Raw genomic sequence first — 20,591 nt, 5'->3', positions numbered from 1 at the left:
ATGAATGGATTGTTGATTAAAAAAAATGGATGGATGGTTAAAAGAATGGAAAAGAAGTTTTATCACATAAAGAAAAGAAAGTTGACAAAGTCGTTAAGTTGTTCCTAGACACTGAAGTATTTAATCGTGGAGTCTTCTGAATAAAAATGTACACTTAGATCTCTTTAACATCACAATCATAAAGACACAGACGTTCCCAAATGGTTTTGAAATTAATTTTTAATTATTCTCTCCAGGGAGCTGAGCGTGAGCAGGTCAGGGAAGATTTTTATGCCTGTTTTTGTGCTCGGACAATTTCTGTGAAAAATTTGAAACACTAGCGTTTCAGCCAGACAGGAAGCATGATGAAATGAGAGAGAAAAAGAGAGGGAGGAAGGGGAGTGCTCAATTATCAACACTCCTCTGAAGCTTCAATCAGCAATTCTTTTCTTTCATGGCCTGTCACAAGAAAAAGTGATGGAGTCAGCGATTTTGACTCAATCTGAGTGAGCGTGTTATTTTCGCCACCGGCTATCGCTGCCTCACCAACTATCACCCCGCGCACACACGCTGTGCACATACCCGAGGGCTAACGAGGATGGCTCAGTGACAGAGCACAAATGGCTGTAAAAACATCTGCTGATGTGTTACTGCTGCAGTGTGTGAGAGCTCAGAGCATCATCTGTCTCTCTAGCACCATTTTCACGTCCTCCTCTTTCTTTCTGCCAGCGTTTATGTCTGTTAATGAACCCGTGTTAATATTAATCAGCCAAAAAAAGCCGTGTCATCAGCTGCAAGTGTTGCCCTTTCTTTCTGTCGCGCAGGCTTTGTATTTCCTGCTGAGAAGTCCGGCTTTGACCAGCATGAATTTCCTCGCTGCTCCAGGCTGGTTAAGGCTGCTTTCGTGCCAGTGTGGTTGATTGATCAGTGTGACTATGCTGTTCATTTGCAAGCCTAACTGATGAGTCTAATTAAGCAGCATGGCCTTTCTGGTGAATATGGTTAAGCTAGTAGTCTTTTCATTCATCGTAATGTCATTCCAAACCTGTGAAGAACGCTGGTCTCTTCTATACATTGAAAGCATGTAGGGCTGTCAGCTCCTAAAGGACAAAAACAAATCATTAAAATGATTCATATGATGACCCTTTCAATTATCCTGATGCCACATGATGGCAAAAAGACTGGAAATTATGTTGTTATACACAGAAAATCTATACTGTACAGTAACTCTCGAATATAATTTAGGTATGCTGTTGTGAAGAATTGGTCCCTGATGGTTCTCGCTTATCTTGTAACCAATCACAACACAGCAATTTCAGAAATTTCGAAGCTGCAGTTGATGGCAAAAGTTTATGAGAATAAAAACTGAAATCACGCAGTGCTTACCGGGCTTGAGTCGTGTAGATAATTTTTATAATATCGTTATTATGTGTTTTTCCATTTGATTATTTGCATGCGTTTATAGTATTTGTTAATAATTTATTAATTGTTTTGTTTTTGTTTTCATTTAAATTTTTATTTTAATTGTAAGTTTTTTTATTTTTATATATATTTAGCTGTCATTTTTGTTTCACTTTTTTTTTAATTTTAATATTCAGTTTTAATTTTATTTCAAATTTTTTGAATTTTTGTTCTCTTTTTTCTCTATTTTAATATTTTTATTTAGCTTCAATTTATTTTATATTCACTTTAAATTAATCTTTTAATCAGTTAATGTATTGCACGTTTTAGTACTCTTGTTTTCTTTCTCATTTTTTTATTTGTTTTTATTTAGCACTTTTCTGTTTTTCACTTCTAATTTTAATGTGTATATTAATATACATACGTATATTTTCAGTTTCTGATTTTAAATGTTAACATTTTTCATGTAATTTATATTTCATTTTATAATTGAGAAAATTATTTTAATAGCTTTAGATTTATTAAAACATTGCAATGTCTGGAAAACGTTCTAGATTTGAACGACAATAGGGTGAGTAAGGAATGACAAGTCGAATTTCTTAATGAACTGTTCCTTAAAGGAGCCTGATGGGGACACAAAGAATCAATTTTTAAAAACAAACATGTTATATGCTATTTGTTTTTTAGCAGGATCCCCAGACTTCCTCATTCTATCAAATCAGTGCGTTCCCAGCCTTATAGCTCTTTGACTCCATATCACATATTCAAGTGACCTGAAAACAGCAGTGAATCACTTATATTAGTTATAATAAATGAGTCTCTGTTCATAACATAAAAGGCATGCTTAAGACTATCATAATGACAATGGCTGTAATGAGGATATTAGAGTTGACCTTTGGGGGACTTTAAGCGATTAACCCTCTCACTTTGAGTAAATGCTAGTGAAATTATTAGTCTGACAGTATAGGATCTTTTGGTTTCTTCATTCATAACCAGTGGCGTCTCTGGTTTCCCACAGTTCCCGGAGGCATTGCTCCAGAGTCTCTTACCTTCACGCCGCTGGAGGATATGATCTTCCTGAAGTGGGAGGAGCCGGTGGAACCAAACGGCCTCATCACGCAGTATGAGGTATGTGCTTTCCTGCTCCTTACCGCACTCATATCTATTTCTCTCGCTGTCTGAATCCGCAGAGATCTGCTCTGAAGAGTCAGCTTTTTTACCAGGTGAAATGTCGATGATCCACAATCCTTGAAAGACAAAACTTCCCACTGTGTGTTAAAATTGGACTGCCAGTTTAAATTATTTATGAACGTGCCTCTAACATATGATCCCTCGCATGCGTGTGCACACAGACCTGACTGACAGTATGCTGTATTAGGAAGACCTTGGAATGCAAGTGTTTTTCCACCCCTGTATAATTTGGAGTTTCAGTCTAGTGAGCCGGAAGTGCTGAGTTGTTGTTGTTCTTCTTCTTCTTCTTTCTCAACTCAAGTCAGTGACAGGCAGAAAGTATGTATGAAGTCATGATTTGGACCTGGAACTCTGCATGCTGCCAGAGACACGAGAGCCACCAAGGCCAACCCTCCCTCTAATTGGTCCCTACTGCACCAGCCATCTGTTATTAAATGACAGAAAGATGTCTCTATCTAAGTTCTATATGCTGTCTCCTACACTTTTTTGCCATTTTAGAATCTTGCTTCATTTGAATAGTTGCCATGATGTCATCATAGAACAGCTGTACTCATGAACTGGGATGATTGTCCTAGAGCTACCGGGGATTAATTGCTTTGCTGGAGGACACAACGATAGTTGCTCATGGCTTAGTTCTCAAAGGGACTGAATCAGCAACCGTCCAGCCTTAACCAATAGACCGCAGTATTTTATGAATGTGTTCTATCTTATCATTCTATTATTCTAACTATAACCCAAATTCTGGAAACGTTGGAACATTTTTCAAATTTGAATCGAATTAAAACTTTCAATGCAAATATTTTAATATAATATACTACAACGTAGTAAACATATATAATTTTTTTAAACCTATCATATACCTGGCACAATGCGACGCAAGTGTGTTTGCTAGTTTCAATCTGACTCAGTTTTAATTTTCCTTTTCAGCGCCACATGTTTAATTAGCAAATGCATTTGCGCCCATTTGTGCGCCCATGGGCATGCTGCACAAGCAGATCTTTTTCTTTGCTTGAAAAGCATTTAGCTTTTCTGCCAATATATTACTCTATGTAAAAAGCTATCCCCCATGGCGCGAGCACAACTGGCCCTTAAAGAGAAATCTCTGTGTGTAAAGTACAAGGCCGAAAACCTTTGTTAGATGCTGGTGGTCTTCAGGCCAAATGACAGTGCATCACTCAATGGCATGATTCTGTCATTGACATTACTAAATGAGCCCAGGAATACTTGCACTGAAAGGTGTCGTAAACACAATCCGCCATGCCATCTGCAGATGCCAATAAATGCTAAAAAAAAGCCAATAAAAATCCAGAAGCTCCTTCGTGTCCTGTCAGCCAAGGCTCATAAAATGGTTTGTTTCAAAATAGAAAAGTGCCCTATGGTCAGATGAGTCTAAATATGACAATTCTTTTTGGAAATCACAGCACTGTGTCCTTCGGGCCTAAAGAGGAGGGAGACCTTCCAAAGTATCAGCGTTCAGTTCAAAATCCAGCATCTCTAATGGTATAGTGGTGCATAAGTGCATACGGTATGGGCAGCTTGCATGTTTTGGAAGGCACTATGAATGCTGAAAGGTATATAAAGGTTTTAGAGCAACACATGCTCCCCTCCAGACAACATCTATTTCAGTGAAGGCTTTGTGTATTTCAGCAGGACAATTCAGAACCACATACTGCAGCTATTACAACAGCATGGCTTCTTAGTAGAAGAATGGTGCTGAATTGGCCTGCAGTCCAGATCTTTCACCTATAGAGAACATTTGGTATCAAAATACATTAAAGATGACAACAAACCAGAAGTCTAGAAACTCCATAACCTCGATGCCCAGACATTTGCATCATGATAAACATAACCTATCCTGACTATTTTGAGACCTGTAGCAGGCATCAAATATGAAATGAGCTAATTCTGTGCATAAAATTAAGCATTTATGTTATCTATGTTCCATTGTGAATAAAAATATTGCCTCGTGTGATATAACATTCTTTTAGTTTTCATTTTAAAAAAAAAAAAAAAAAATCCCAATATTATCTATCTATCCATTCATCGTTCTATTCTGTCTGCCAGTCTGTTTATCTATCATTCTGTCAATCTGTCTGTTGTTCTATATAGCTATTGATCTTTGGTTCTATAATTGTGCTCGTGAGATTAGTAGATTGGAACTGTAGCAGGCTGAAAGCTCATGACTTTGTCCCAAAAAGAAGGATAGGTAACAGTCTAATAAAAGCCTTTAAACTGTTTCTTCATTCTTCCGTTCAGTGCACACAGATTCGGCCTGCTCAAAAGGATAGGTGGTGGGCCTCCCACAGCCAGCATCTGTCTCTCTGTTCCTCTGTTCCAGAACATTCTCACACCCTTTCTCTCTCTGGTCACACTTCCTGCCTCGGTGTCACCTTTCTCCTCACCCATGATTCAGGTTCTCAGTCAGTCACTAAAAAGTTGTGAGAACGGTGCTTCTGTCACGCTCCAAAACACCCATCTCACCTCAGGAGGAAAAGTCGCTTTTGTTTGTGGATCCGTCATTCGGCTCAGCTATGGCCCGAAACGAGATCAACGCATTTTTTGAATGCCACCTCTGTCCATCAGGTGCCTCCCCTGTTACCATTTGCACTTACTGAGTTATCTCTCCTTGATAGCGCGCGTTTCTTTTTCTCCCCCGGCCATGGTTACCAAAGTCGCCTCAAGGATGTTTTCTAAAGGGGATTTAAAGGCTTGACCTATAAAGTGGAGGCAAGGACAGATTTTCAGGCTCAAGCAGCCTGATCTTCTCAGACATACAGAGAGATGAAGAGAGAAGGAATAAGAGAGAGGCAGAGCCTGGAGAATTCGCTCTCGTTTCTCTCAGATTAGCACATTGTCCACTTTCCTCTGAGCACCGCCGACAAAAGACTCACAAGGCACTGCGTTCTCCCCCAAACCTTCCCCCACCGCTATCATTCAAACCCCTTATATCTATAAAGAAGCTAGATACAGGTGCAGCAAATGTCTCCTAAGTCCCAGAAGCACACTGCACTGTACAATCTATCTATCGATATATCTATGTATCTATCGATCGATCAATCCATTGATCATTCTGTGATTCTATTTATCTATCGCTCTGTCTTTCTATTGCTCTAACTTATCTGTTGTTCCATTGTTGTATCATTCTGTCTATCACTCTACTGTTCTTAATTGTTCCATCCTTCTTTTTATCTATCTAACAAACATTCAATATAACAGCTTTTTAAACTTTAAAGGTATTTTTGTATTCATTTCTTTCAGATACAGTTCCTTATATTCAAAGTGTAACCATGCACCCAGTTTGCTACTTCATTCAGTTCAAACTTTGCAGATCTTACATTTCGTTACATTATATATATTTTGTTAACAGTTATTGGGTCGATATTGATTCAAAACTAAAGCAAATCAGGTCATATGTTGCTTAATTTTACATGAGGCCAAAAGTTTAAGAAAAGTTCCCAGAATCATTTTATTGAAGAAATGAAGCAAGAGTACATAGAGACCCAGAATTTTTAGTTAACTGAAAACACTAAAACATTTCTCCTTTTCTGAAACATTTTTTTTTTCATTTTTGGTTGTGTGCCTTGTAGACGTCTTTATGTCATAATATAAATCAGGAAAACCTTAGTTTCACTGACTTGGTGTCAAAATTTTACATTACTGTTAAAACCGCTTTACACATCATACTAAAATTCTGTAAACAGTATGAGTTGAGTAGCCCGGGTTTCCAATCAAAGTCTTTTTAAAAGAAGCTAAAGCTTCAAGGTTTGCGTGATGACAGGAGCAGACATTGTGAATGCTGGAAATCTTTGCTGTAAATATGATAGTCTAACATGCCCACTAGTTTCCCCTCTGGTATTTATGAGTAGGATACCACATATTGTTTATACAATAAATGTTTGATTTCATATATGAATCATTTTCAACCCACTCTGAATAGGGATGTCAAGGTTCGCAAACTTTTGTAAAGCATTGTTGGATTTGAGCTACCACACACTGAGTCATTGCATGTTTGCTTCCAAAACAACAGCGATTTAATGAAAATATGATTCATTTAAATGGTTTTAATATGGGCAATTACAGATCAGCTACCAGAGCATTGAATCATCAGACCCTGGGATCAACGTTCCAGGCCCGAGGCGCACCGTATCCAAACTGAGGAACGAGACGTACCATATGTTCTCCAACCTGCATCCTGGCACCACTTACCTGATCTCTGTTCGGGCGCGCACCGCCAAAGGCTTCGGCCAAACGGCTCTGACTGAGATCACCACAAACATCTCAGGTAAGGAGTGTGTAAGGTTGTTTTACAGGGCTTTTAGATGTGAGTGTGTGTTAAACTTCAAATCAGTCAGAATGAAGTGAATGTGTTTGGATGTTTACCAATCCAAACATTTGATCCAATTAAATGTACTATTTTTATGCAAACGATAAATTAGTAAATTACCTTTTTATCTAAAAAGTGTTTGCATATTACCTAATTGTATATGCATGTGGTTGGGGGTAAATTTATGCATATCTTAGCTTTTTACAGAAAGTGTTTAAATGTCCTTCATATAATCATTAAGATTTTAAGGGTAACTGTAATTTAATTAATTAGACATTTTCACTTTAAATTGTAATCCCCTTACATGTACAGTACCAGTTAAATGTTTTTGAAAAGTAATATTTGTAATGATTTTTTTAACAAGCCTGCATTTATTTGATCCAAAGTACAGCAAAAACAATACAATTTTGAAATATTTTTACAATTTAAAATATATTTTTTTATTTGAATACATTATTACTCACAGTCACACAGTCCTTCAGAAATCATTCTAATATCGATTTGCTGTTCAAATTTTTTTACTATTACATTTAAAATATCTAAGTATATATATATATATATATATATATATATATATATATATATATATATATATATATATATATATATATATATATATATATATATATATATATATATATATATATATATATATATATATATATATATTATTGTTTTTTTTAACAATTATAAATGTCTTTATCATAATTTTTTATCAATTTAAAGCATCTTTGCTGAATGAATTGATAAATGAACCACACACACGAACCACCAACACTTTAAATGTGCATACTGTATATAAAACAATACGAACTGAATAAAATGAGTTAATTTGATCACTTATGTTCTCCTCTCCTTCTCTGATGGGTCGGCACTGACCTTCACATCTGCTGTGAACAAGCAATAAATATCTTCAGACTCAGAACAGGTGCTGTAATGACAACGCAGAAGATTCTTTTGTTTTACATTAAAAGGAACCAAACTCGTACTTCTGCAGTGATGCAAAATGTACGTGCATGTGTATGAGTGTTACCGTGCACCTTCATATGTACCAGGTGAGATCTATAAACTGTTGATTGAAATGCCTCAGATCATTCGGGAGATGTCTGAGCTACAGAAATACACGTTGGCGGTTCAATAGCCAGGAACAAAGTGAAACAAAAACTGATTTCACAGAAAAGGAAAAATGCGAAACTCCAGAGTTTCCGGTTCATCATCCTGCGCTTCAGGTGCGCTATTGATCTCTGAAGCGTGTGTGTGTGTGAGTGAGCCCATATCGCCGCTTAAGAGCCATTATGTATTCCCGAGTGAATCTGAGGAAGTGATAGTGAAACTGAATCACAGCAGATGCTCAGAACCCAACAGGCCCTTCAAGAACATTACACGTTTCCTCTCGCCTCAAAGAGAACTGACATCACTGTCATCCTCACCATTCGAAAACCAGCCCGCCTTACAAAACAGCACCATATGCTGCTGTCAACCAGACGGAGCTGATGCTAAATCAGGATTCCTCAACACTGGACTGATGCGGAGAGATGTGCGTTAAAGCCAGCGCTTTCTCAGATGGTAACGATGGAGAACTTCTGTTTTTTGACAGCAGCGATGTGACTGAAACACAAAATCCAATAAGAGGATTTAGTGTGGTGGTAGGCAAGGCCCATTAATCTGCAAATATTTGGTTGTTTTGAGATTATTGGCTTTGGCCTGATAACCCTGTCTACTTGGCCGTTAAACAGTCAGGGACGTTTTGCCTTGTATCAGCTCAAAATCTACCATAAAACATTGTTATTGGATAAAGTTGCTTCATTTTCTGTTTTGTTTTTTCAGCAAGTTTTGTTTGTTAAATTTCTAAATTTCATTAAGCATTTCTAAATTTCTAGACGTTATTAAGCAGACAGGCAAATACTCGCAGTTACATGTAGTTGCAAAGTTGCGTCTCAAGTAGACTATCTAAATAAAATGTTAGCAGAAAATAATACAGAAATCAAACAGAAACTGGGAGACCGAGAGATGCAAGTCACTTTGCCAAACCTCAGGGAAAGAGGAGTTGTTACAATATATAGTGGATGTTAGAATAGATGTACATGTATGACCTGTTGTATACTTGCTTGTCTGTGCATACTGTATTGAATATGCCCTCAGACCCTCTCATATCTCTCAGTTGCATCATATGTATGTAGACAAGCGTTCTATTTTGTTGTGTTTTTATTTTCAATGCAAGCACTCAAAGCCTTCCAAGGCCTCGCTTTTACCATAGTCCACTCAAGTAGCTGTAGTTTTGCCAAAAGCTGGTTTTAATGCCATAATCATTGATTTCTGGCAGATTGTTTGCCTTTGCTCGTCAGCTCTAATTGACTGCTGTTCTTAAGGAAAGCGTTATTGCTCAACACCACCATCTCAGGGGAAGGATGCAGTCCAGACTCAGATCCTTCTAAATGAGTTTCCCCTCAGTTTGTCCCACATGCACAGCTTTTAATTACACCCTGAGTTCAAGACACGCAAAGGGACAAGTTTGGAGAAGCAAGGAGTGTTTATATAAAGTATCGGTTGTTGTCATGAAGGACAGGTTTTTTCAGATAATGTAGGCGTTGGTTGTGAGGTTTGTCTAATTAAAATGTTTAGCTGGTTATACTTTTAATAATTAGCGTAAACTTCACTTTGCTATACTTTGAAATGACAAATTTGAGGTACACAGTGGATTTAGATCCCAAATGGTTTCGTTCGTTTTGTTCAAATGTTTTGTTTTTTTCTCTCATCCTGACGTTTTAAAGAAGTTTACTTTTAGAAAAAATATTTGATATCTTTCTTTCTTTCACTTCCTGTCTCTTTTTGAAGCACCTACATTTGATTATGGAGACATGCCATCCCCTCTGAGCGAGACTGAAAGCACCATCACAGTCCTGCTGCGTCCGGCACAAGGCCGAGGAGCTCCAGTCAGGTGAGATTGCAAGTATTTTCTTTAAAGGAATATTCCAGATGGAAAACAACTTACCTCTAAAAATAATTTCTAATAAAGTGGGTTTTGTTCTCACTCGTAGAACATCTTAACACAAGCATTATTTAGGTTTTAATATTGTGTATTCACCAGGCTTATTAAAAAACTTTCATTACTTGAAATAAAATAAAATCTTAAAAAAACTTTTTTATAGAAGTTTTATGACAGATTGCGCCAGCATAAACCATCTTTAGGAATTTAAAATAGTACTGTCAGGATTAACTAAGGATGTGCATTGACGAATTAGCACTGAAAAGGCGTGGACACAGTTAATATTTTGCATTTGTAGCAGTCTTCCTTTTGGACGCAAAATTTATGGGAGGAGAGCATGAAAAAAATGATGCAATGCAATTTACTAATGTTTGCTCTTGTCAAATTACTGGTATTTGCACCGTAATTTACGCTATAAAAAAGCTTGTCTTAAAGCAGTCAGTAATTCACACTACTCATGGTAGATTGAACCTGATGACTATGGAAATGATCTGGCTGTGTCTGTGTTCTTTTTCAGTAAAGTGTCGGTAAAGTGTTTTTATTTTATTTTAATTTCTTTTATTGTTATTTAAATCTTGTAATTATTTTATTTCCTCTTTTGTAAAGCACTTTGAATTACCATTGTGTATGAAATGTGCTATATAAATAAACTTGCCTTGCCTTGCCTTGCCTAAATCACAGGCAGCATTTTCCCCTCCCATCAGCGCTTTTACGAAACTGTGCTCTAACGCTAATTTACCCTGTTTATTAAATCTGATTTATTAAATTTGTTTAAAAAAAAGAAAGACGTAAACTGAAATTTTAAAGGGTTACTCCACCCCAAAATGACAATTTTGTCATTAATCACTTACCCCCATGTCGTTCCAAACTTGTAAAAGCTTTGTTTATCTTTGGAACACGATTTTAAGATATTTTAGATGAAAACTGAGAGGCTGATGCTAAGTACATAACACTGTCAAGGCCCAGAGAAGTATGAAAGATATCTTCAGAATAGTCCATCTGCCATCAGTGGTTCAACCGTAATATTATGAAGAAACAAGAATACTTTTGTGTATGGAAAGAAAACAAAAATGATGACTTTATTTAACAATTCAGCACCATTTTGGTGAGTATTTGCTGGACTGTTCTGTATCTGCCACACGAAACGGATACGGAAATACATACGTACTTCGGCTTTGATTTGAATGAAATCAGAAATCTGTGTGTCGCAGCTGACAAAGAACCACACATTATATTTGCTTCCCTATTTTTATACTTTTCTGTACCTTGACATGTTATTATGAGTCAGTGGGACAGTCACTATCCTCCTGGTTTTCATCCAAAATATATTTTGTGTCCCGAAGATGAATGGAGCTTTACGGGTTTGGAACAACTCCTGGGGTTAAGTGATTAATGACAAAATTTTCTTTTGGGGATGGAGTAAACCTTTAAACTGGTAAAAGTTACATAGACGATTTAAAAAAAAAAAACTGATAAAAATTTTTTTATAAGAAATAAAGAAAAGCTAATAAAACAAACTAACATTAAAATTAAAACAGAAATATAAAAAATATATAATTCAAACTAAAACTACAGTAGTGGTAGTTATTTTAGTACTGGACAGTAGTATAGTACTAAAATAACACTCCTATTCATTCAGCATTGCACTATATTTAAAAATATTGCCAAAATAGCGCCAAACAAGTTTCAAACATTGGAATATTTTTTATACCTCATTACTGTTATTACTATTTCTATAAAATACATTACTGTTTGTATATATACACAGCACATATCAAGTTATTGTGGAGGAGGAAGCTGGTAGGAAGGTGAAGAGAGAACTGGGCGTTCAGGATTGCTTCCCCATTCCAACATCTCACGGTGAGGCTCAGGCCCGTGGAGCTCCACACTACTACACAGCTGAACTTCCCCCGAGCAGCCTGCCCGAGGCTACACCTTTTACTGTGGGTGACAACCACACATACAACGGCTACTGGAACAGCCCGCTGGACCCCAGGAAGAACTATCTCATCTACTTCCAGGCCATGAGCAACTTTAGAGGCGTAAGTGTCAGAAACCATGACTGTGTTTCAATCCTCTTTTTTTAATTTATACCAAAGTATACTTTAATTGTTATATGTATGCTATGCATGTATGTGTACATTTCGAAATTAGCACAGTATGCACTTATCTGGTTTTTCTAACAACACACAAAGTACAATATGCAATATTTTTACATGTACATTTGGCTGATTTTATACATCTATAGATTATTTGCAGTCTGCACAGCAGGAGATAAAGTGCAAAACCAAGGACCTTGAATAAATAGTGAGAAGCACCTGGAGCTAGTAAATTTGCAATTAGTTGGATGTACAAAAACATTATATCCTTGCTCATCCTTACGGGATGTTGTTTTCTCCTTTTCTCCTACTGTACAAACCCATAAGATAGTGTGTGTCACAGTCTCAGTATGAAATTAATAATAGAGTATGAGCACACAGCAAGCTTTAGGTGTCCAGGCCTTATTCAAATGGGAAAAACAGCCCCTGTGCTCCCCATCCATGCCTAGATAAGAGGATAAACAACAAGGAATACCGTCTCGCTGGCATAAACCATTTCACAGGGATAATTGGGCACAGGTGCAGCTGATCAAAAATAGATCAGCTGGCAGTTTATGTTGTTAGAAATGGCTGGGTCTGGGAGACAGAATGAGCTCGACAGCACAAGCAAGACAGAGCCTGGAAAACAGCCAGGGAAATGGGAATCTCTCGCTGTTCAAAAATTGATCAGGAAAGGTGCCAAATAAGTTCCTAAATTGGAAAAAAGCATTTGTCAGAAGCAAAATATAGAACTTGATTAATAAAGCATTTGATTAAATCAGATTGCCACTTTAGGATTGGTCGAAAATAGTTTTATTGTGCCTTCCAGCAGTCTGTAAAGACCCATGACCCACTGGGAGATGATGACGCCAGGTTGTCCAGGTTCATTGTGCACAGTGCCTTGCAAAAGTATTTTTATTTTTTACCCACATTTTGTCAAGTTTGCATTCTGATGCTAAACCACTTTAAATGTACTTTTTTGCTTATTCGTTACAGGGTATGGTAACTAAATAATAAAAAAGGTTATTGCTGCATTTTATCTTTTTTTCATTTCAAGTCAACTTTATTGTCAAATATGCTCTATGTACAACATACAGCACAGATGAAATTCCTTCCCTTCTGACCTTGCAATCATGCAGAATAAAAGAATAAAGATAAAAGAATAAAAAAAACTAAAGTATAATAAAATAATGGTAAAATATCTAAAATATCTAAAATATAAATAGTGCAACATTAAACAGACAGACATTAAACATACAGACAAGGCACTTGTTGGAAAATTAAATTAAGTTAAAGTGAGGTAGTGCGTTGAGGTGCAAAAGTGTAGACCCTGAGATTATGAGTTTATGTGGGGGGCGGGATCACAGTCTGAGGTCTGAGGCCTGAGGCAGGGGCCAGAGGTAGAGGTGAGTGAAGGCAGAACAGGTAGGGAGTTGAGTCTCCTGACCGCCTGGTGGATGAAACTGTCCCTGAGCCTGCTGGTTCTGGCTCGGAGGAGTCTCTTCCCGACGGCAGCAGGTTGAAGAAGTGGGATGGGTGGGTGGGGTCTCCTGCTATCCTGGTGGCTTTTCGTGTGAGACGAACGTTGAAAATGTCCAAGAGAGGGGGGAGAGAGACACCAATGATTTTCTCAGCAGCTCTCACGATGCGCTGCAGTGTGTTACGGCAGGACACGGTGCAGGCTCCGTGCCACACCGTGATGCAGCTGGACAGGATGCTCTCGATGGTGCCTCTGTAGAAGTTCTGCATGATGGGGGGTGGGGCTTTTGCTCTTTTCAGTTTACGGAGAAAGTACAGGCGCTGATGGGCTTTTTTGGCCAGTGATGCGGTGTTGTGACTCCATGATAGGTCTTCAGATATGTGCACACCCAGGAACTTGGTGCTGTTCACCCTCTCCACTACAGCACCGTCGATGATCAGCGGAGCATGCTGGGTGTGCGCTCTCCTGAAGTCCACAACAATCTCCTTTGTCTTCTCCACATTCAGGTGGAGATTGTTATCTTTGCACCACATGGCCAGCCTGCTCACTTCACTCCTGTAGGGTGTCTCATTGTTGTTGTTGATAAGACCCACCACAGTCGTGTCATCCGCAAACTTGATGAAGAGGTTAGAGCTGGATGATGGAGTACAGTCATGGGTCAGCAGAGTGAAAAGAAGGGGGCTCAGCACACATCCTTGGGGGGCCCCTGTGTTCATGATGATGGAGCTGGAGGAGTTGCTGCCAGCCCGAACTGCCTGAGGTCTCCCTGTCAGGAAGTCCAGCAGCCAGTTGCACAGGGAGGAGTTGAGCCCCAGCTGGCCCAGTTTATGGATGAGTTGCTGCGGGATTATGGTGTTGAATGCTGAACTGAAGTCGATGAACAGCATTCTGACATGTGAGTCTTTGGTTTCCAGGTGGGTGAGTGCTGAGTGGAGGGCAGTGGAGACGGCATCTTCTGTTGATCGGTTAGACCGATATGCAAACTGGTAGGGGTCCAGGGCAGGGGGGAGGACAGACTTGATGTGGTGCATGACTAGCCGCTCAAAGCACTTCATGAGGATGGGAGTGAGTGCGACCGGGCGGAAGTCATTGTAACAGGAGGAGATGACTTTTTCGGTACCGGGATGATTGTGGTGGATTTAAGGCACGTGGGGACAACAGCCTGGCTCAGTGAGATGTTGAAGATGTCCGTGAGGACATCTGTGAGCTCAGCAGCACAGTCTCTCAGAACACGACCAGGGATGTTATCCGGGCCTGGGGCTTTATGAGCATTTGTCCCTCTGAGACAGCGCCTCACACTATCAGGACAGTATCAACACCTGGTCACCAGAGAAGGTGGTAGCTTCTGTGCTGGAGTGTTGTTGTCTGCCTCAAAGCGGGCGAAGAAGTTGTTCAGATGGTTCAGCAGAGAGGTGGAGCTATCACAGGTCCGTGGAGAGGGCTTGTAGTCTGTGATGGTTTGGATTCTCGCCACAGGTTCCTGCTGTCTCTGCTGTCACTGAAACAGTCTGCAATCCTCCTGGAGTACTGTCTCTTGGCCAGTCTGATGCCCCGAGACAAGTTGGCCCTGGCAGTCCTTAGGCCCACCTCGTCCCCAGCTCTGAAGGCAGTGTTCCTTGCAGTGTTCCTTCTTTTATCTTACAATTCTGATTTTTTTCCCCCTGAATTGTGAAGTATAAATTTGCAATAGCAAATAATTAAGTGAGAACTGTGAGATGCATTTTTATTATTAATATAAACTCACAGTTGTGAGTTAGGAAGTCTGAATTGTGATATATAAAATCAGAATTACATGATATAAACTCACAATTCTGACTTTTATTCTCTAAATTGCAAGTGTCCATCTCACTATTCAGTTTATTTTTTTGTGATTTTAATTCTCACAATACTTGAGTAGTTTATTTGTCTTGCAATTGTGAGTTTATATCATGTGGTTCTGAGAAAAAAGTGTGGAAACAGGCTTCCGAAGTATGGAGTGTTGATTGGAAAAAAAAAAAAAAAAAAAAAAAAAGTATTTTATCATAATGGTTACAGCTTAACACAATGTGGAAAAAAGTAAGGGGTATGAATACTTTTGCATGGCTCTGTACTCCTAGGTGACTATAAGCTTTTAATTGTTTAAAAAACCAATGATATAATGTAAAATTCCTATTTATATTATGGCATTAAAACAATTATAAGTAAAAAAAAAAGTTTCCATTAAATACAGTTAATAAAAATAGCATAAACTGCAATGTAAAAACATAATAGTTCATTTGACTAAAAAAGTATATGCAAATCTATGAATAAATGGCTTAATGGTTTGGTTAGTCTAGCCCTGCACAGACATTTTTAACTTCACCCAAACCAACCTTCATCTTGAGCATGACAAGAAGCTTCTGACTTTTGCCTTATGGTTTCATGGTTATTAGTTACCTGCCTCACTCAATTATGCGCTATTAAACCTCTGAGTGTTTCAGGCTTGCAGGAATGAAAGGAGTTTTTTAATGGTCCATTTAGATTTGACACCAGCTAGCAAACCTCATGCTCAAAAAGATGTGGGTGACATTTAGAAGAAGGTTATCTCATTGGCTCAGCACCTGGAGGAAAGGATGAGCCAGCTTGGCTCATTCCACTCTTCTGAACAGCAATTCAGAGGCACAAAACTTGGATGGACTTTACCTACGCTATTACACAGTTGGGTTTTTTGGCGGCCTTTAAGGGAAATGCCTCTGTTGACCTATAGTTCAGACACAAACTCCCTCCCCACCGAACCCCTCGGGGCTTCTCTCGCATTAGAGACTGAAATGCACCTGTCAGCCAAGCCATTGTGACTCCACCTTCCCCTCGGTTTCTCTCTATTTGAATCCGTACGTCTTGGAAACGGATCGCACAGCTCTGTCTCCTTTGGGTTCCGCTGATTTACTTGACCGACCTTTAGCTAAATATTCATTTTTATTCAGCTCTATTTTATGCTGCAATAACTGCCGTAAAGGCTGACAGTCTAAGCTAAAGAGAACATAGCTCAAGAGACTTAGCTAGCATTTAGCACTCCCCTGTTAGCGATTCGAACTGTTCTGTTTTTTTTCTCCTGACTGCATATAAACAATGCTAATATACTTTGCTTTGTCTCTTGGCCAACTTTATGGCTGTAAGTGGTTTTCAAAGCTTTTGGCAACGGCACAAGAAAGAAAGTCTTCTGCTGCATCTTTGGCCATTATTCTGACAATTAGCCATTAGAGAGCTGTGAATGCCGTCAGGGCTTCGTGTAATTGCTTTCAGTGATAAATATATATAAAGATGCTCTTAAACGATCTTTGATTCTCAGCTGTTTACAAAGAGCTGTTTTTCTTCCTTTTTCTCTGCTCTTTGTTTACTTTTTTTGTCCTCCTCTTCCTTAGCAGTCCTTAGAGGCAAAACAAAAAGATTGTAGCTGTCAGACGCTCTCTCTCACTCATACAAAGAAAAACTTGCAGTTTTTTTTTTTTTTTTTTTTTTTATGGCACAGAACCCTATAGGACTGACCAGACACTTTCAAACTGACTTTTTTTCTTTAATTGGCATCCCTGTTTCATCAAAATATGCAACTACTGTTTTTTAAATCACCCCTAAAATACCCCTAAAAAAAGAAATACATATAATTGTGCCTGTATATTTCTTAAGTGTGTGTATGTGTATATAGATAAATGCTGTCAAATGATTAATCGCATCCAAAATAATTTTTTGATTACATATAAAGTATATATAAACACACACATATAGTATATATTTAAAAAATATGAAACTTTTTTTAATGTATTTATATGTATATATTCCCATTAATATAATTGATATTATATATAAATATATAAACATAACCATACTTTTTCTTAAATATATACATTCATGTGTCTTTTAAGTTAATTATTTATACTGTAATTCATTTCAGCATAAAGGCACTAAAACTTATACTTCCATGATATTTATATTTTTAAACCACAATTAAACTAGATTTATTTTTGTTCACTTTACAGTAGCACAATTGATATGGGAGGCTTCATTTCCTAGGGAAAATGACATTAATTCTTGTTTCCCTCCTCTCTTTTTCTTGCATGCCTCCTTTCTTCTGCTCTGAACCTAGTAGGAGCTTTCTAATAAGTTCCTTTCCCATGCCTCCCTGGGCCTGTTATATTTATAGTGCTCATAATTCATTTACTTAGCTTGAGTTTGCTGACAGATCCCCTTTTGCAGTGCCTGCCATGACCGTTCCCACAAATTTGATTAAATAGAGCAGGGAAGCTTAAAGCTTTGTGTCTGCGTCTGTCTGATCAAAGCCCACTGGCTGTCTCTCGCCTGTCATTCGGGGTCAGTCTTTTCTCACACGCATGGTGAGCTATGACTTCTTACGGTGTGACATCTAGGACCGGCTCTGTGCTTGGAGAAAACAGGCAGTGTTTGCTTTATCCCTACGATATGCTCTCATGGGAGAGTGTGTATTGGGAGCCATGGCACACTTGCATCTCAATGATGGCTGCTGGAGCAGATAAAGATGAGTTTCTCGTAAAGCCTGGATTGGCCTACATGACATTTTTAAGCGTGTGGATGTTTTAGGGGGGCTAAAATATCCATGTGTGTCCCTCTTCCCTCTCTTAAAACATCAATGCGATTCCGTCTATACCTTTTTTCCTCTTACTTCGTCCCTCGCTATCCCTTTTGTATTTTTTCAGAGATGATATAGGGTTATGACAGGCTTTAGGAGCCAAGGCAGTTTGGAATGGATTTTCAATTAAAAAAAGCAATTCAGCCGCAGTTTGAGCAGAGGCCTCTCACTCCTTTTCCGGATGGGAAGATTTGCATAATTGTTCCATAATGCCCGAATTAGCATCTGTAAATCTTAATTTGATAATGCATCTTCTTGTCGAGGTGGCAGGCCGGAATTGGATTATGGGCTTGGATCTCATTAGCGCTATTTGACAAAGGTCGTTTTCATAACACCAGTATGTCATCAACTGCGATTTCGAACAAATTAATTCCTTTTTATAATTCTCTCCTGGCTGGAAGTCATCCCCCCCTGCCTCTTTTGTCCTCCGCTGCCATTTTCTGTACATTAAAGGCTTATATCTTATCGCCACTCTCGAAAAGTACACACACACAAGTAGTGTAGGTGAGTGAGACACGGTGCTGTTTTTAAATGTATTTTTACTCTTTTACTGGCACTCATGCTGTTGTTGAATCAGCAAAAGTCAGTGTGAGCCCATTTGACTTCTCATCAGGTATCAGACTGTCTTATTTCTGCCGTTTGACTGTTTCCCACAGCGTGACACTGCATCTCTGTTCTCTTTTCTCACAGGAAACAAGGATAAACTGCATCCGCATCGCCCGTAAAGGTGAGTTATTCAATGCTGATGCTACAAAACTTGCTCTTTGTAGAAGTACTATGCAGTTTTGTGTGAAAATGTTTTTTGAAAGACCCCTATACAGGGTCGGAATCAACGCACTGAGGATTTGCATACATTTCTACTATAAATGTTTCTTACCAGGCATGAACCTCTATTTATAAATAAAAAAAATGATGACTATGGGTGATTACATATTTTTGTTGATGGTTTAACATTCAGATTTCATTCTTTATGAGGGTTAGTGAAAGAGGGCCTTAAACGTATTGTATAACCCCTTCAACATGAAGCATATGTAAAGAGTTTGTAGACAAGTTAAAGTGTAATAGAGTGGCCATAAATAGTAAAACATAAAAATTGCATTGGATTGGATGGGTGATGTTATTCTGACTGCACAAGTGTAGGTTTTTCAGCTTATTTGTTATTTACTTATTCACAATGTATATGCCTGAGGGCCACAGCTTTTCCAAGATGTCATCAGCATTCTAGCTCCAGATCCCACAGGAACTAACAGTTTGCTGCAGGCGGATGGTGCGTCAGTGTCAATTTTAGCATCTGAGACATCAAAAGGGGTGAAGATAGACCACTTGAATGGGAGAAATTGTAACTCTAAATATGGCATCTGTAGCTCTGCTTTAGCGTCGGTTGCTTTTATTGATACAACTATTGCAGCAGCTGTAGGAAGCCCTGCCTTAGAATAACAATTACCTGATTGCTTACACTAGAATGTGTATTTTCATTAGCAGGACTAGTCTGAGATTTGTTTTATTTCATCGTTTGAGCTAAATTGATTAAATCATTCTTGTCAGGTTTTATCCCCACGATTGAAAATATGTTATTAAAACTTTGAGAGATTTGGATCAAGTTCTCACAGCAGCAGAATACGCTTGTCATTTTTTGATGAGTCCTTGCATTGTTTGTGTTTTAGGAATTAATTAAATTACACTAAACTTAACAAATGTTGTCATATACCTATACCGGCACCTTTTCTGTTGTTCTAATTTTTTTTCATACAGCATCTTGCAAAACTCACACACTATTAAATTTCCAGCACTCATTCACTTTCAGAAAACCCATAGTGTGTGTGAACTGAAATTGGATTGGACAAGTAGTCTACAATTCATTCAATGCAAAAGAGCCACCAATCAGTTTGAGCCCCTGTCTGCTATAAAAAAAGCTTTAAGAAAATTAAGTTAAAATTAAGTAGGCGAACTCACAATTGGAATTTTTTTTGGTTTTTACACTTTTGTTTATCATACTATCTTTGATATCATACCGTCTTTCAAATACAGTGCAGACTTTAATTCTGTTGCATGCCTGGTTAGATATATTTTGAAACATGGTAGCTTAAACCAGCTCATGACCAACTAAGCACCGGTTTAAACCAGCTACCATGCTTCGAAACGCATCTAACAAGCAGTTGATGTTTTTTACAGCAGGGTGTTCATACGGAAAGTCCTCAGGCTCTTACTATAAACGACTGTATGAACAGGACATCTTGAGACTTAGACCGTTCAGTAAATTCAGCAATCCCAAACACTGTCAGTGTGAATGTAGCCTCAGAGATTTCACTAGTGACCGAGGGACGCTGCTAGGGCAGGTTTTGATATCAAAGTGCTTCCCCTCTTCCAGGTCAGTGGTCCAGCTCTGTGACCATTGCTCAGACCTCTCGGAGCTGTACCACTGAGAAACACTTCATAATGGTTCACTAGCTAATCTTACACATACACCCCCCAAGGGCTCAGATTTCCGACACAATTTGCAAGTATCCATGGATTCCCTGAAGGGCAAAGCAGCT

At 38.4% G+C, this 20,591-nt stretch overlaps 1 protein-coding gene across 13 annotated transcripts in view; it reads left to right on the top strand.

Annotated features, from left to right (window-relative positions):
• ptprub (protein tyrosine phosphatase receptor type Ub) overlaps positions 1–20,591 on the top strand; it is a 182,077-nt gene that overhangs the window by 121,444 nt on the left and 40,042 nt on the right. For all 13 annotated transcript variants that reach the window (XM_043260835.1, XM_043260834.1, XM_043260832.1 and 10 more), the window contains exons 9-13: positions 2,399–2,508; positions 6,652–6,853; positions 9,731–9,833; positions 11,650–11,923; positions 18,748–18,784. In XM_043260835.1, the coding sequence (XP_043116770.1) occupies positions 2,399–2,508; positions 6,652–6,853; positions 9,731–9,833; positions 11,650–11,923; positions 18,748–18,784 (726 nt within the window). The remainder of the gene's footprint in view (positions 1–2,398; positions 2,509–6,651; positions 6,854–9,730; positions 9,834–11,649; positions 11,924–18,747; positions 18,785–20,591) is intronic.

The sequence above is a fragment of the Puntigrus tetrazona genome, chromosome 16 (genome assembly GCF_018831695.1).
Source record: "Puntigrus tetrazona isolate hp1 chromosome 16, ASM1883169v1, whole genome shotgun sequence".
Lineage (NCBI taxonomy): Eukaryota > Metazoa > Chordata > Actinopteri > Cypriniformes > Cyprinidae > Puntigrus > Puntigrus tetrazona.
Note: the sequence above shows the minus strand (reverse complement) of the source record. Positions and strands in the feature narration are given on the sequence as shown.